The 17105-nt window shown below is 33.6% G+C and overlaps 1 protein-coding gene across 3 annotated transcripts in view; it reads left to right on the forward strand.

The window, feature by feature from the left end:
* LOC141549101 (lipoxygenase homology domain-containing protein 1-like) overlaps positions 1 to 17105 on the forward strand; it is a 598160-nt gene that overhangs the window by 119049 nt on the left and 462006 nt on the right. For all 3 annotated transcript variants that reach the window (XM_074278423.1, XM_074278432.1, XM_074278441.1), the window contains exons 6-9: positions 2414 to 2500; positions 10132 to 10264; positions 13179 to 13330; positions 15580 to 15658. In XM_074278423.1, coding sequence (XP_074134524.1) covers positions 2414 to 2500; positions 10132 to 10264; positions 13179 to 13330; positions 15580 to 15658 — 451 coding nt within the window. The remainder of the gene's footprint in view (positions 1 to 2413; positions 2501 to 10131; positions 10265 to 13178; positions 13331 to 15579; positions 15659 to 17105) is intronic.

The following is a 17105-nucleotide window of genomic DNA, read 5'->3' on the forward strand; positions in this document are numbered from 1 at the left end:
AACTGTGTCCTCTAGGTGCTCAAATAAAAACAGAGCATATTTTTCTCAAATAGAGAACAAAAAATAGTAAAAGGACACAATGTGGTAGGAGACAACAACTGGAGAGGGCTGGTTGATCAAATTTACACCATTTCTTAAGGAGGAGCCACCATCAAGGTCTGATTAATATTCTTTTTCAAGAACTGTTGTGTTTAGGGATAAATCAGTTATTTGTCAAGCATTATTTAAGTGTGCTTTATTTTAGGCACTATACTATGTGCTGCAGATAGAGAGAAAAGTAAAGATTAATGTTCCTGCCCTCAAGGTGCTTATATTCTAACATGGGTGAAAACATACAGACAACTATTGATAAATCAATTATATATAGGATAAATTGAAGAATACCTCAAGCAAACTTTCAAGTAAAGGTTAATAGATCATGCATTGGGGTGACAAAGAAGAAATAAATACAGAAACCTCTTGTTATTCAGCCATTTTAGTCTTGTCTAACACTTCATGACCTCATTTGGGGTTTTCTTGACAAAGATATTGGGGTACTGTGCCATTTCCTTCTTCAGTACAGAAATCATAGATGTAATCCTATTCCACAAATGCTTATTATGAGCAAAGTACTAGGTTGCATGGCAAGAATACAAAACTAGTACATTCTGCTGTGAATTAGAGTGAGGGTGGAGAAGGACATAAATACATATATATATATATATGCATATATATATTATTTGAGGGATTATAGTATTTAATAATTAAGAGGCTCAGTGTCAGGACAAGCCCTGTTGATTGTAATACATAAACTAATCTTGAAGGAAGCCAGAGATTCTGAGGGAAATTGAAGGAATGCTTTTCAGTAATGGGAAAAAAAGCTTGTATAAAGCCATGGAAGTTGGAGATGGAATGCCAAGTTCAGCAAACAGGCTACATTTTACTAGAATGAAACAAGAATAGAGGAATAAAGTGAAACAGCCCTATAAAATATGCTGGTCAGATAATGAAGGGCTTCAAATTCCATTTTAAATACCTAGCCAACTTAATGTATTAAACAGGGGCTGAGGAAAATCAATCGCAGATCAAAACTGAGCAGAGCCAGAGAAATAGATTGCTGCTATCCATACTTGCAAACTGCATTTACTGTACTCAGAATCATCATCCTTTAGTATGGACTGAGTGAGGAGTGTTTTGGGTGGATTCTGGAGGACCACTAAGAATCAGGGAAAGATAAGAATGAATGACCATGGGAGAAGGGCATTGCTCTGAGCAAAGAGATCCCAGCATTGTTGCATGGACCAGGGAAAGAGCTTTAAGTCCTAGATTTTAGCATAATGATAAGGGAAAGGCAAAATCAATACCATTTGAAAACACCAAGGTGGGAGCAAGAGTAGCAATAGCAGCAGAAGTCAAAGCCAAGATCATCATCCAGTGACTCTGAAATCATAGACAGGAGCAGCTAAGATTGGAGCTAGTGTCCAAAACTAAGTTCAGCATATCCACAAGCCAGAATCAGATTATAATTGTAGCAACAAAATGCTTAAATGAAGTCTGAGCAAGCTCCAGCTTCTCCTTCCTCCTAAGGGAAGCTGTAAATAATCATGGTTTAAAGGACACTTTAAGAACAACTTTGAGTGACTAAGTCATTTTGACTATTATGAATAAACAAATTAAAAATAAAGGACATTTGAAGAAAGATACTATCTATAGCTAGAGAAAGAAATGATTACTATAAGAATAATTCATATCTATACCTGTATACTTATTTGTGTCCAATAGTAGTTATCTCAAGGGCATGGCAGAGTCAGGGAGAAGGAAGAGAAAAAAGGAAAAATATGACAATTTTATTATATTTGAAAGAAATAGCAAGTTGTATATAATAGATTTGCAGTTTTATGTGCATTCATCTTTTTAAAAAATAAGCTATGTTATGGAAATGGTTATTTCATTCCATAAGTGAGAATTATATATTTTTTAAAAGTTTACCAAAAAAAGACTAAGGGAAGATAGTCCTGGCACCAGGGAGGAGAACACTTAGAGACCTCAGATCTGGCCACACTGGACCATATTTTCTCCTCTCCTGATTCTGTTTGTCAAGTACAACTAACCTTTTTCTACTCAGACAATCTACTTACTTATACAGTCTTCAGAGAGGAGGCAGCATCATCATAGAGGCATTCTGATCATTCCTCTTGATTCAACCTATTGATTATGATTTTTCCATACGGCATCAAAACTAACTGTGATTGTCTCTTTTCTATGGTTCATTGCTCCAGTGAAAATTATGGTATAAAAAGCTCTATAATGATCTTGCCACTGTACATATCAGACATAGCCTTAGAAATTAAGGTAGAAATAGACGAGTTGTTTTTCCATGACTTGTGTGTGTGTGAATTGATCACCAAGTCTATTCTTTGGAATTCTCTGACAGCTGAAGACAGGAGATATTGGAGAGCTCCATAAGATACGCATCGGCCACAGTAATTCTGGTCTTTCTCCTGCCTGGCACTGTAAAGAGGTAAGAACACACAATATTTGGCCATCTAGGTATGATAGCAAAAATTGTTTTTCTTTCCTTTTAGTGAGTGAGAGACTAGACTACATTGTCTCAGATTAGGTTTTCTATTAATCATTTAAAAACAAACAAACAAACAAACAAACAAAAAAACTGCCCTGAAGAAGCTGTACTACACATTCATGTTCATGATCATAACTAGCATTGTAATAATTATTATTCAATCCTTCAGTTGTATCTGATTCTTTGTGACCCCATGTACCTTACTGTCCAGGGAGTTTTCTTAGCAAAGATATTGGAGTTGTTTGCCATTTCCTTCTCTGCTGGGTTAAAGAAAGCAGAAGTAAAATGACCAAGTGGTTAAATGACCAAGGCCACAGAACTAGTAAATCTCAGGTCAGATTTGAACTCAGGTGTTCCTGAGTCTTGGCTCAGTGCTGTATTTATTGAACCACCCAGTTGCCTATTTGTAACAATAGCTACCATTTTAAAGTTTTCTATTTCTATTTTTTTTTTTTTTTACATCTTAAAGTTTTCGAAGCACTTTACCCATATTATTTCACCGGATCCTCACCCTATGATGCAGGTGCTATTATTATCCTCATTTTACAAAAGACAAAACTGAGATTGAAGTGAAGTGACTTATCCAGATAAGTGGTAATTTGAGGTGGGATTTGAATTTCAGATTTTGTTAATATGCCAAGTCCAGCTTTCTATTCAGTATACCATCTTGCTGCTTCATTGACATTCATGTCACCTTGGGGGGAAAATATTTCTTAGTGGTGTGAATTTTTGTTGTGGATTTGTGACTTCATTTGTCTATGGTCTCTTCCAGTAGAGAGATACTTTCCAATGATGTAAATTGGGAACTTGACTATAACTTTAAATCTTAATCTTAAACTTAAATCTGATAAAGGTAGTACTGAGAAATCAAGTGAATTTCTCCAGTCACATAACTACTATGTGTCCAAAAGAATGCAAGTTCTGGAAAATTCTAGCATACCTTCAAATGTGTCCCTAATTATATTATGAGTATTTTCTGGAGACCAGCTCTGATAAGTACAAAGATATCTGTCATCAGTAGGATGACCACTTGATAATGAATTCTTTGATCATGGCAACACATGAAAGAAAAACATAAAATGACTCTCATTCTGTATTTTCTCCTTCCCCTTTTACAGAGATGGTAGCACAGTAGGAGAATAGGGGTAGATGATACTAATAATTTCACCTATAAATGCTAATTTAACCATATCTACTTAAAATGTATAATTCTTATCCAATGAATAAGTAGAGGAATTGGATCATATCAACTTGACATTCTTGTTAAATGTGAAGCCAGAAGATAAAAGGGCAATTTAGCTAAATGGAAAGGTGATTTATAAGTTCTCCTTAGAAGTACAAAGAAAAGAACAGGAACATTGATTTTACTGCATATTCCAAGGCAACAGAAATATAATGGCCTGGTGCTCTTGGTAATATCATATTGTTACCAGTTATTCAAAAAGATTTCCATAGTGGAAGATTATGCACCCAAATCTCTCATAGATAATTATCAGATAGAGAAGTTCTACAAATATCTTGATTAGAGACAGCCTCTAGATTAAATCAATATGTACTTTGCCAATCAGTGATTTAAATGCATAAATGGGCAAAAGAGAAAGTGGCAGAATTGTTAGAAAATGTGACTCAGCCATTCCTCAATTGACAAATAGTCAAAGGATATGAATAGAACCAAGCAATATTAAAATTTGCTAAATAACCAATAATAAGAGAAATGCAAATTAAAACTGCTTTAAGGTTCTATCTCATATCCAACAGCTTAGCAAAGCTGACAAAAAAGGAAAATGACAAATGTTATATTTTTGTATATGGTAAACAGGTACATTCATGCATTATTAGGGAATTGTGGATTGATTCAACTACTCTGGAAAACAATTAGGAACCATGTTCATTTGACCCAGTGATACTATTCTGAGATTTATGTCCCAAAGAGATCATAGAAAGAGGAAAAGAATTCATATATTTAAAAATTATAATAGCTTTTTGGTGGTGGCAAAAAATTAAAAAAATGAGAGAATATCCATCAATTGGGAAATGACTGGACAAGATATCATATGTGACAGAATACTATTGTGTTTAAGAAATTATGAAGAGGATAGTTTCAAGGAAACCTGGGAAGATTTTTATGAATTGAGGAAAAGTAAAGTGAGTAAGACCAGTAGAACAGTTTATATGATAATAATAATATTAAATCAATCAACTTTGAATTGCTTTGGAACTCTGATCAACATAATGACCAACCGGAATTCCAAAGAACTTATGAAGGAACATGCTGCCCATCTCCTGACAGGGAAGTGATAGACTAAAACTGAACATTGAGACAACCACCAAAAAGAAATATGAATCAGAATTAAAAAATGATAGAAGTCAAAAATTTGTAGATTTCCCAAATGCTTCATACCTATATATCATAAATGTTTTTTTCAAGAGAGCTTGTAGACACTGGACATGAGAAACACCAGAAATTTATAAAACACACATACATACAACACAATTCACAAATATGATCACAGACACTTAACACGTCTTAGCTGTGTGATCCTGGGCAAGTCACTTAACCCCAGCCTGGGGGGGAGGGGGATTAGATGTCTGTGAACAGACATCGACATGATAGAGCAAACAAAAGAACCAATAACAAAAAATCAATAAACTAGGAAGAATAAATTTAGAAGAATATGACATATAATTTAAAAAATATATAACTTTTGCTTGAACTATTTAGAAAAGTTATTGATGATTTCTGAAAAATGAAAAAATGGATAAAATAAAATATATTGACATTCTATTTTATCATTTCCTGAAAATGTTTAATGAAGGCAACAATTGCCACGAGTCCAGAGAACCTAGAACTACCCTTAAGAGGAGATATGGAAGCCAAGCACAATGACAATTTAGACTGTAAATTTGTATGTTAAAAAACTGGAGGATTTTAATATGGTGGATTATAAAAAGTCTTCTTACAAGACTTTGTGATGTGTTGGAGGGGAAAAAAAAAGCACAACACAAGTTTATAGAAAGCTTGCCAATAGGCCCTATCAAACCATATCATCAAGTGAGTGGTTAAGGATTAAATAGGAAGGAAGATAAAAAAGAGATGAAAAAAATGGAAAAGGTGCACCAACATATTTTTAACAAACTATTTTCTCCATCATTGTTCTCAAAGATGATCATAATATCAGGGAAGTGATGCCATGATATGCAAATGTCCTGGAATTGAGTGAGGGTGGACTGTACAAAATCCCCAGCCTTACTTATTCCTCCAGAACTCATTAGGTCCAGTGGCTAGATATAAATCAAGATGACTGAAGATGGCCCTGGATTCAATGGAAAACCTTTAATTTTTTAAGCTAAGGCATTTAACAAGTCTCAGTTTGATTTTCAGTGACAGATGAAGCAACATATTTGGACAATAACATCAGAACCCTTATTGTGCTTCATGAGTAATTAGAAGTGGCACTAAAGAAAATCAGAAAAGCAACTAGGTTAGAGCAATAGCATAGAGAAGATCCATGCTAGATGAAAACCATTTTTAAGGACATTGAAGGTTTTTTAACAGAGAAACCAAGTAATTTGAAAAAAAGTCATGGATATTGTTATTACTGGAAGTTCATAGTTGGAAAAATATCAGTAAAAGATAATATGCCTATTTTCCCATTTCTACAAAATCTTTATGAGAATAATCTATATATGGATCATAAACATTATTGATAAATGTATAAGAAAATAATCAGGATTTTATGGCTGATAGTGATGAACAGACCACATGTTGATAGGAAGTTGGGCATCTAGATATAGTACTAGAATATATATATATGGACATTGGTTCAGTACAGAGTTCAAATAAAGAGAAAAATTCTATGTGGTTAGTAAGGTTCTACAGATATTCTTTTTTTTTTTTTAATGCAGATGGCACTGTCTTGATTTCACAAAGCCATGGAACATTGTAATATCCTTTAAGTGAAATCTGTGATCACTTAAAGGATTTTGGATTTATTATATATGAGAAAAAAATCTAATGGATGAAGAATGATTTATACAGATCATGATATACTATAGTATGAACAGGCAGCATAGTGGATAAGCACTGAGTCTACAATTCAAGAAATGTCAAGTTCAAATTTGTTTTCATATTAGCTGCATGACCCTAGTCATATCACTTAACCCTGTCCTCACTTACCTGTAAAATGAGGGTAGTACTAGCAACTGCCTCCTGGGGCTATTGTAATGATATAATGAAATAATATTTTTAAAGCACTTTTCAAACTCTAAAGTCCTATAAATTTGCTCACTGCTTATTATTATTATGCTGAAGCAAGAGTTTTCTCCCTTCAACTTCCTTTTTCAGTTCAAAATTTTTGAGGTTATAAGAATTTATTACTTTATTTCTGTCCAAAAGTTCATTATTCTTATATCTTAAGATATGGTTCAGAAATCCAAGTCTCATTCTTAGACTTCCTAAATCTCTTTTTATTTTCTGAAGTCCCTAATTGACTGTCTTTAAAAGTTGAAAATACCACCTGTGCCTCTGAGGTATTGACTTTTTTTTTTAAAAGAAGTCATAATCCATAGCAGAGCCTTCTAGGTTCATTCTGCCTGAATTATGTGTTTCCCTATGAATTACTAGGGGTAGCCAGCCACTGTAGGCTGGTCTACTAAGTCTCAGGGCTCTCTCTTCTTTGTGTTCTATTGATAAAAATATTTAAAAATTCCAGATCTTAATTAAACAATAAACTTAATAACCGGAATGTAAAATAATTTGAGGAATTAATGACCAAAGCATCTTCAGAGATGTTCTGGCTTTACTTGAAACCAACAGTTTATCTTAATTGATAACACTATGTTTACTTGTAAAGTACAAAACCCTCTGTATGAATTTTTTTTTTTTTTCAGGAGAAAGATCTTTTAAATGTGAGATTTGGTCTTTTTCTCTGTGTCTTTCCACCTCAATCTTGCCTTGTTTCAGTTTCTCTGTTTCTGCCCCTTTTTTCCCTTTTCCCATTTCTCTTCTCTTTTTACTCCTCTACTCTCCCTTTTTTTCCTTTCCTTCCTTCCTTCCTTCCTTCCACCCCCTTCCTTCTCTCTTCTTCTTTTTCTTGTCATACAATTATAATGAAGATTGCCCCATTACAAATAGGAAGTTATTTCTCCTTTCTGAGCCTCGATTTCCCCATCTGTAAAATGGGGGTAACTATGATAGTCTTAAAAGGCTTGTTAGACTCAAATATGTTTAAGATAAAGAGAATGTTTTGTAATCTTTAAAGGATAGATTTTTTTTCCTTCTTAATACTCTCTGTGCATGAGGAAAGCACCAGATTTATTTTCATACTGACAAACGACCAACCTTTAGAGAGAGACATTATCAACTTATTACTCGTATATTCTTCCTCTTAAAATTTTTAACTGGATAACCTCTCTTCTGAAGACACTGTGAGGCATGCCTTGGAGCACAAGTAGGACATTATTCCTGAGAAGTTCTAATTTCTCACTCCATAGGAAGAATCTCAAAACTTGCTTATATTGTTGTTCCACCATGTCTAACTTTTTGTGACCTCATTTTTTGGGGGAGAGCAAAGATACTGGAGTGGTTTGCCATTTCCTTCTCTAGTGCATTTTTACAGATGAAGAAATAGAATTTAATAGGATTAAATAACTTGTCCATAGTTATCACTCTATATCTAGCTTAGTGCCAAGTCAGGGATCTCATTTCTCCTCCCCCCCCCCTTTTTGAGTCACATTTTTTTTTTTTTGATCTCTAGCCTCCTTATAGAATTCCCTTCTTCCTTTGGCTCCTTTTTCTTATGACTTCTGGCAGAAAAGAGTATTTTTCATTATTTCAATAGAAGACAATGGGCTCTTCGATTTTCAGATTGTTCACAATTAAAAATCTGACTTATTTTTGTGATTCTCAATAAATGAATATCACCAGTGCCACAGATTCTGCTACCTCTTGACCCTGTTTTTACCTCTTTTATGTCGGGTGTATTATTTTCACATTTTGAGAGATAAATTATGTTGTAAAGTGGAAAAAAAATCTAAAATGCAAAGTAACCTGCTATGCAAATCCTTGGTAATTTGCCTGGCAAATGTTTTATTTCTGTGTGGTGTCATAGTATGTGAGAAAATTAATGAAAAATTCATAGGAGACAAGAACAGATTGTTTATTCCATTAGCAGAAAGAATATATAGCAGTTAATAAAATCATCATCTTAGACTAAAATCTGAAGAAGCCTGAAGCAGGATGAAAAGCTTATCTAACTTTATGAAGAGAGAGGATAAAGCTATTAGAGCTCAAAATGAAGAATTACTTCCTAGATTTTCACATCACATTGATACTTTTTTATACTGTGTAAGATTTAGAAATGTGATATCAATTTTATACATGAATATCTATAGTAATAATAACTTGTCTTTCTGCTCTCACAGTAGGACAAAGCAATTTTTTCCAAAGTTATAATTAGTCTTCTTGCTAACCCCATGAGATTGATAGGGGGCAACTATTACCATATCCATTATGAAGATGGGATGCTGAGACATAGGTTAAGCAATTTGCCCAGGGTTACATAGTGTTCCAGAGCAAGAATTTATAACTTTATGTTTTTAAACTGAATATTCATTTTGTCTTTATTTGCTGTTTTGGCAATGATTCTCCAACGTGGTTGTCCCTTCTTATCTTGAAGTCAACATCACTGACATTATCCTCAACATATATTTATTAAACCCATTTTATGACAAACTCATTTGTCTCAAGGGCAATACAAGCATTACAAGAATTAATTCCTATTCTCATAGAGTTCACAAGCTAGGAGATGGACAGATAGGATAATAGCTCATCTTCCTGGTCTTTTTCCCTCTGGAAACCTAAATCCTGGCATCTGCCTTGACACTATAACCTTAAGATTTGTGAGCCTAGTTATCCTGCTGCTGTGTCTTACAATGTGAATTATCTCCCCCTTTTAAACGGAAGTTCCTTGAAGTCAGGGACTGAGTTGCTTTTAGACTTAATATTGCTAGAACTTAAGAAATGAAGTATTTTGTATGAAGAACAACAGTGTCCCTGGATTGTGAAGTAAGGAATAAGAAGATTGTAATGGTAGAGAAGAGAATGGCCTAGTGGATATAATATTGGTTCTTAAGTTAGAGACTCAGTTTTCTGATGCTTATTATCTGTGTGATCTTGGACAAAATATTGAACATCCCTAGATCTCAGGATTTTCATTTGCAAAACAAAAGATACATTAGATGACTTCTAAAGTTCCTAATTGTATGAGACTGAATTGTAGAGATGAGGAAATATTCTCCTGGTATGGAGGACTAGAAAATATGCAATGCTTTAGATGTAAATTGGCATATTTTACTTAAGGTAGTGCCTTTGTGAAGCTAAAAGGATTGCCATTCTAGTTGGCATGGATGTGCAAAAAAGGTATCATTATTCATTTCTTCAAATGGTGAAATCCCTGATGTGTTAAATATAATTAAAGATTTCAATGCGTTTTGGGGAGGGGCAGTTTATCAAATACTGTCATTTTATTATATTACATCTCCTCCATGCATCATATTGTTTGCCATTCCAGATAAAATTGCAGAACCTTTTCTCAGGGGAAAAGTTTCATATCCCTGTTTGCCGCTGGTTGGCTCAAGATCGAGAGGATGGAGAAATCTGTCGGGAATTGCCTGTTTTTCAAAAAGGCCAGCCAATCCTTCCAGGTAAGGGGAGATAAAACTTTAAACAGAACTGGCAATGCTTGGCTGCCAAAGCCAAGTGATTTCTTACCTGTTCCTGCTAACAATTGTTATGTCTTCCAATCTTTAAAAACACTGATTCACATGCTAGAATATTTGATTCTTAGGGGGTAGTATTGTGTGAAGATGATGAAGGGGATATCAAAGGCCCTTGAATAAAAATCTGGTGCAGAGGTTTTTAGAGGGTATTGAAAAAGCTACATGAAAGTTGCAATACCATCTCAAAAAAAAACACAGGAAGGGAGAGAAAGAAAAAATGAGAGAAAAGAGAAAGATAAAGAAAGAAAGATGAGATATAGAGATGGATATAGACTAGAGGTAGAAATAGAGACAAAGACAGAGCCATTGACAGGGAGAGAAGGGAGGAGAGGGGAGGGGATGGGGAAGAGAGACAGATCAACATAGAGACATAGAGAAGGGGGAAGAAGAGATAGAGATAGACAGAGAGAGGAACAGAGAAAACAGAGGCAAAGAGGCAGGGAGAGAGTGAGAGAATGAGTAAGAGCAAGAAGGAGACAGATAAAAGAGACAGAAAGAGAGGCTATGAGAAAAAGAGTAAGAGATAAACAGACACAGAAAGAGATGGATGAGAAGGGTGATACAGAGAAATTTTATCTCATAGAAGTTTGTAGTGAAATCTTTAATATCAATAAAGATTTGAAGGTTCCACTAGGCAATGCTTTTTTTTATAATAATAACTGATATTTGCAAAATGCTTTAAAAATTGCAAAGCACTCTACATGCTTTAATTTAATTTGAGCCTAATAGTAGTCTTTTAAGGTAGACATGTGGTTAACATTACTCTCATTTTACAGAAGAAGCAGCAAAGGACCAGAAAGGAAAAATAACTTCCTTGTGTTCACAACATCTAGGAAGTATTAGATGTGCAATTCAAAGCCAAATCCATTGCTTTCTCTACTATGCCTTGCTTTTCTCATTCAGAGATATACTTTGCCTCTCTGCATCCCTAATACTGCCATAGACTATGTTTAATCAATAATACATACATGGACTTAATCATTTTGACTTAGACCACTTTGACATCATTAGCTTCTTCCTATTGCTCTCCATTTTGGGAAAGAGAGAAAAGAGAAGAGGAAAACTGTCAAAATTGGAGCTTTGGGAGATGATGATATTGGTCATAATACAGATCTAATTCCTCCCCCCTCCCCATCATTTCAAGCTTCATCCTATTGAAAATTGGATTTTCCAATCTTCCAAAGAATACATAAAAGAGAATTATAAGTAGGGCCTAAAAGGAATATCATGATGACATTTAGTTTTACTTCAGGCAAAACTGTGCTCCTAATTGCTTTCATTCTCTTTATTACCAGTAAGTGGGAAAGATGGCCAGGGAAGAAATTTGTTATATGGAGTTAGGAATCTTTTCTTACTCACTTCATTATATGGTTATAAGGACAATTGAATCCTTTTTCTTGTCCTTAGACATTGCCTAAGCTATTGGAATTAAGATTCAGTTGAAGAGTTTTGAATAATCTTGTTTGCTAAGAGGAAAAGTACAGAAATCATGCTTAGATTACCCTTTTCAATGCTCAGAAGCCTCAGCAAAAGAGAAATTATACTGATTCTCTTTCCCAGGTCATTCTGTTTGCAATAGCGATAATAGCAATATATCTGCATATTCCCTCCCTTTTCTTTAGTATGAAATATGTACTTCAAATGTATATACTAAAAATAACCCCCCATTTTCTGTATTCTTAAATATGGAAACTGTTTAATACTTGTCTCCATTTGTTAGATTTATTGTTGAACATATCCCTAGTTTTTCCAGGTTGCTTGATGTTCCAATTTTACCCACAAGGTGTTTAGCTAAAATTGGTGTCATATATATGATAATTTTTTTTTTTTGGTCAACTAGGCCAGAAAATACTAAATGTTTATCTCCTCTCCTGGTGTTTGAAATGTATTTTTCAAGATGGTTTTACAAAAAAGTATGGCTCACATTGTGAGCAAAGACATAAATGTTTCTGTTTTTCTTAGATGGAACGCCATTTTTGTCTATTTTTGTGAGGCAATGAGGGTTAAGTGACTTGCTCCAGAGTCACATAGCTAGTAAGTGTTAAGTATCTGAGGACAGATTTGAACTCAAGTCCTCCTGACTTTAGGACTTGTATTCTGTTCACTTCACCATCTAACTGCCCCTTAGAGTGCCATTTTATGAAATAACCATCATCTATTTCAATTTACAGGGTACATGTGTGACTGTATTAAGGAAGATTCTCAAGCTAGTTTATTTTTCTTATCTATTTTCTAAATTCCCACATTGAAAGTAAAAGAATTGTCATTCTGACTATGGTCATAAGGGTGATCCACAATGACTATTTATGGCACATTCAAGCAACACCATCTATATTTGAAAAAAAAAGTAAATGAAATAAGACACTGAGTTCTGTGGTAGGTTGTTCATACTTTAGGGCAGACTAAGCATATAAGCAGGTCTGAAAAATGAAAATAATCCCTCTTCTAACAGTTAGTACATGCTAGGTGCTCTGGTACCTCTATGTAATGTGTGTTAGAAAGTATCTGGGATCTTATATTTATACAGATTTAAGAAAAAAATTTTTTTTGCCATGTAATTACTCCAAATGGAGCTTTAGTGCTAAACTGTGATTCATTTATAGTGGATTTCAATTTTCATTTCCCATTGTGACAACCAGGGAAAATATTCATGCAATCAAAACAAGGTTTTACTTCATTGCATTTTATACTAGAAAATATTTCTTATGAAAACGCAAACTCTGCACTAGTACCCATTATATTTGATGGATACAGGTGATTCCCCCTCCCCCCATCTCCATATGATTTTCTCAAGTTAGCAATGTTTGGGATGTAAAGCATAGTTCCTTTTTCTCACCAGTAACAGTGTATGAGGTCCGTGTGACAACAGGAGAACGGTGGAATGCTGGGACAGAATCCAGAGTCTACATTTCTATTTATGGAGAGAAAGGAGATACAGGTTCCAGGCAACTGTTTAGATCAAAGAACCCCAAGAAATTTTTAAAAGGACAAGTGAGTGAACAAATCTATTTAACTGAATTAAAAAAAATACCCTATCTTTCCCTCCCCCCCCTGAGGCTGGGGTTAAGTGACTTGCCCAGGGTCACACAGCTAGGAAATGTCAAGTGTCTGAGACCAGATTTGAACTCGGGTCCTCCTGAATTCAAGGCTGGTGCTCTATCCACTGCTCCACCTAGCTGCCCCCCCCATCTTTATATTATATGACTGGGAATAATTATTGTCTGCATATTTGTTTTTAACATTTTTTGTTCACTGTGAATATATAATAATTATTATTAAGTAATGAATGAATGATGTAAATTTAATCTATATTTAATTACATGCTGTATTTGCATTCATTTTATTAAGTAAAAAAGATCTTTCAGAAAGCGTTTTGCTTTTAGCTTTCCTAAGTGTTTGTTCTTCCAGTAAAGCTCAGCTTTCATTCCTCCTTAGGCTTAAAGGGGTCTTTGAGTTTTTTAAGGGTATGACAGTGGAGCACAGGCATCAGAATTTACTTTCTATCTGGAAAAAAGTTTGTTTATATTCATAGAGATAGGTGACACAGCATCTGAAGCTCAAGATAGCCAAGTTTGAGGAACATCCCCAGCATAGGTTTGACCATGACATAATTTTTTTCTTTTTGGTTCTAATAACTCATTAAATTGTTTCTTAATATGTGGAGGAGCTATGGGTTAACATTAGTAGGAGCAGAAGAGAAATCATAGATCTTTGAAATATTGAAGAGTAATACTTCGCTCTTCACCCTACATAGCAAGATAAATTCCAAATAAATATATGACCAAAATATAAAAGATTCCATTATAAATAATTTAGAGAAAAAAATGTAGAAATTACCTTTTGTATCTGTATCTAGGGGAAGAGTTCCTAACTAAACAAATGATAGGATCACACAAGATAAAAGAGACAATTTTGATTATATAAAAATAAAAAAGTTTCTCCACAAACAAATCATATGTAGTTAATATAGAAGGGAAACATGCAAATCTATATGATAGGTTCTCTGATAAAGATGTTATATCCAAGATATATTAGAAATAGTTTCAAATTTATAAGAACAAGAGTCATTCCCAATTGATAAATGATCCATTGATATGAACAGGTAATTTTCAAAGGAAGAAATATAAGATACCAATAACTCTATGGAAAAATACTCTAAATCATGAATAATTACAAAAATGCAAATTAAAAGGACTTTGACATTCTATATTACACTCACCAGATTGGCATAGGTGACAAAGAAAGCAAAATGACAAAGGCTGGAGGGGCTGGGGGAAAATAGGGAAATGTACTGCTAGTGAAGCTGTGAATTGGTTCAACCACTCTGCTAAGGTATTTGAAATATACCCTCCAAACTATTAAACTATACATACCCTTTGTCCCATCAATACCGCTTAGGTATATATCCTAAAGAGAGACTCTTGTAGATGTTTCATTTTCATCTTAGTTTTCTGGTCACCCAGTAATAGAATTGTATCTTCCAAGGCCTAAGCCAGAACCAGATTATTATATTGATTTTCATATAAAAGTATCTTTCACCTTTTCCTGTTTTGGACATGTACAAACCACAACAAGGTACGCATGTCTGTTTTTGAATGTAACATCAATTCAGGATTTGAAAGAATTATAATCTTTCTCACCTAAGTTCTGCCCTCATTTGTGTCAAAGTTATAAAATTACTTTAAATTAAATTTTATTTTTAAAAATTAAAAGCATTTGTTTTCTTTCCTTTCTACCTTCCCCCACTTGGAAAAACCCCAAACTCTTTTGACAAACATATACAGTTAAGCAAAACATATTGGCCACAGCAAAAAAATATGTTTCATTATGCATATTTAGTCTCTTGAAATTACTTTGGACTGACGTAATTTATATTGGTCTAATAGCATTATTTTTGAGGTAAAAGCTGCAGTGCTGAAATAAAGATAAGCTTTTAAACATTTGAAGAAATTATGCATTATTACAGTACAATTATTTATGTAATTATATTTGTATATAATTAATACCTATATATCTTTATTATTCGTACATTGATAAAATTAGAAAAAATAAATATTTGAAAACTTATGGTTATACTCATAAAATTCTATTGCTCTTTTGTCCTGTTATTTTCCACCTTATTAGAATCATGTCAATGAATTCAATTTTTTTTTACCTTTTTTAATATTACCTTATTTTCTAGTATTAGAAAGCTGGAAATATCACCTAGATCTCATTATGTTTTTATTGATTGATTGCAGACTGACATTTTCTCCCTTGAAGCTGTGCATCTTGGGTATTTGTACAAGATTGTTATAGCACATGATGGACTTGGCTCAGGTGAGACATTTCTACATAGGGGTACCAAGTAATGACTAGTTTCTACTGCATTTGCAAGAATACCTTATGTTTCTCAAAATACTGATGCCCAGTAATATGACTGAGATATTTTGTGTTTATCCACAAAGCAATTTAGCTTCTTATTGCCTAAAGCCTAAATAATTTTTCCAAATGTTTGTTAGATTTTAGATAGAAAAATTAGACATTCCCCCCTAAATATTTTTTAACAAAGAAAAAAAAAGAAAAAATAAAGAAAAATAAAATGGACATCTTATACATAGGCAGATCTCATAAACTCCTATGAAATTGACCTCAAAACAATGATATACACTGTGGTGCTTTCTTTTCTGAGAATTTCATGGGCTAATTTCCTGAAAATGGCTATAATTTTAATAGAATTCTAATAAAAAAATCTCAGATAATTTTTCTAAATAGAACCTTATATGCTTGATTCTTAAACAAACATCAATCACTTAAAACTCCAAATTACCTAAAGCTGGATTTCAAAGGGAAAGAAATCGAAAAGACGCTACTGAATCTTAATTGTGATTTGTAAAAGTATTTTGATGAGTTGCCTGATATTGCCTGATGCCATTTATTATATATTGATTCTGTGTATAAGGGAGGATCACTTTATCTGAATCCTGAAGTGATGAACTTGATCGACATCAGAAATCCAAGATTAAATTGTGAAGTTCATGCTACAAGTGGTGGGACTGTGACATTTGTCATCATTTAATAGGTTAGGGTATGTAAGGCTGATCTCACAGAGGACATTATTTCCTCTTTTGTTCCTGAATGCAGTGTGAGGAATATAAAGGAGGCTACAGCTCTGGGTTTTTAATCTGGAGAGATTTGGGTAATGATAATGCTAGTTGATACCTCACTTAAAGGTTTGTAAGATATTTTATGTATATCATCAGATTTAAATCCCACAACAATCTTCTGAGTTCCACTCTATAGGTATTCTCTTCATTTCACCGTTGAAGAAACAGTCTCAGAGGGTAATATTGACTTGTCCATAAGCTCATAGCTAGGAAGTCTAAGTAAATAGGTCACTGATCTTGGAACCAAGAAAACTTGACATCAAATCCTGTCTTAGACACTGAGATGTTGTTTGCAGACATTTCACTTAGTATCTTTTTTCCTTATCTTGGTCTCTCAAGGTTGCAGTTAGGATAAAATGAGATATGCGTGAACACTTTGCAATCTTTAAAGCAATTCTCTAAATGCTAAATAGTATTAATATTATTGACATTATTCATATTGATTACTTATCCATTAATTCATAAACTTTGGTCTAATATGAAAATATTTTTTAAGGAACATGTTTACCTTTTATCTTTAGTAACTTTCAATATATTTTAAAAGCAAAAATATTGAAATATGTAATAAAGTCAAAATCTATTTTTACTAATACATTTTGTTTTCGTTTTAATTTTTATTT

Source organism: Sminthopsis crassicaudata, chromosome 1 (genome assembly GCF_048593235.1).
Source record: "Sminthopsis crassicaudata isolate SCR6 chromosome 1, ASM4859323v1, whole genome shotgun sequence".
NCBI classification, from domain to species: Eukaryota; Metazoa; Chordata; class Mammalia; order Dasyuromorphia; family Dasyuridae; genus Sminthopsis; species Sminthopsis crassicaudata.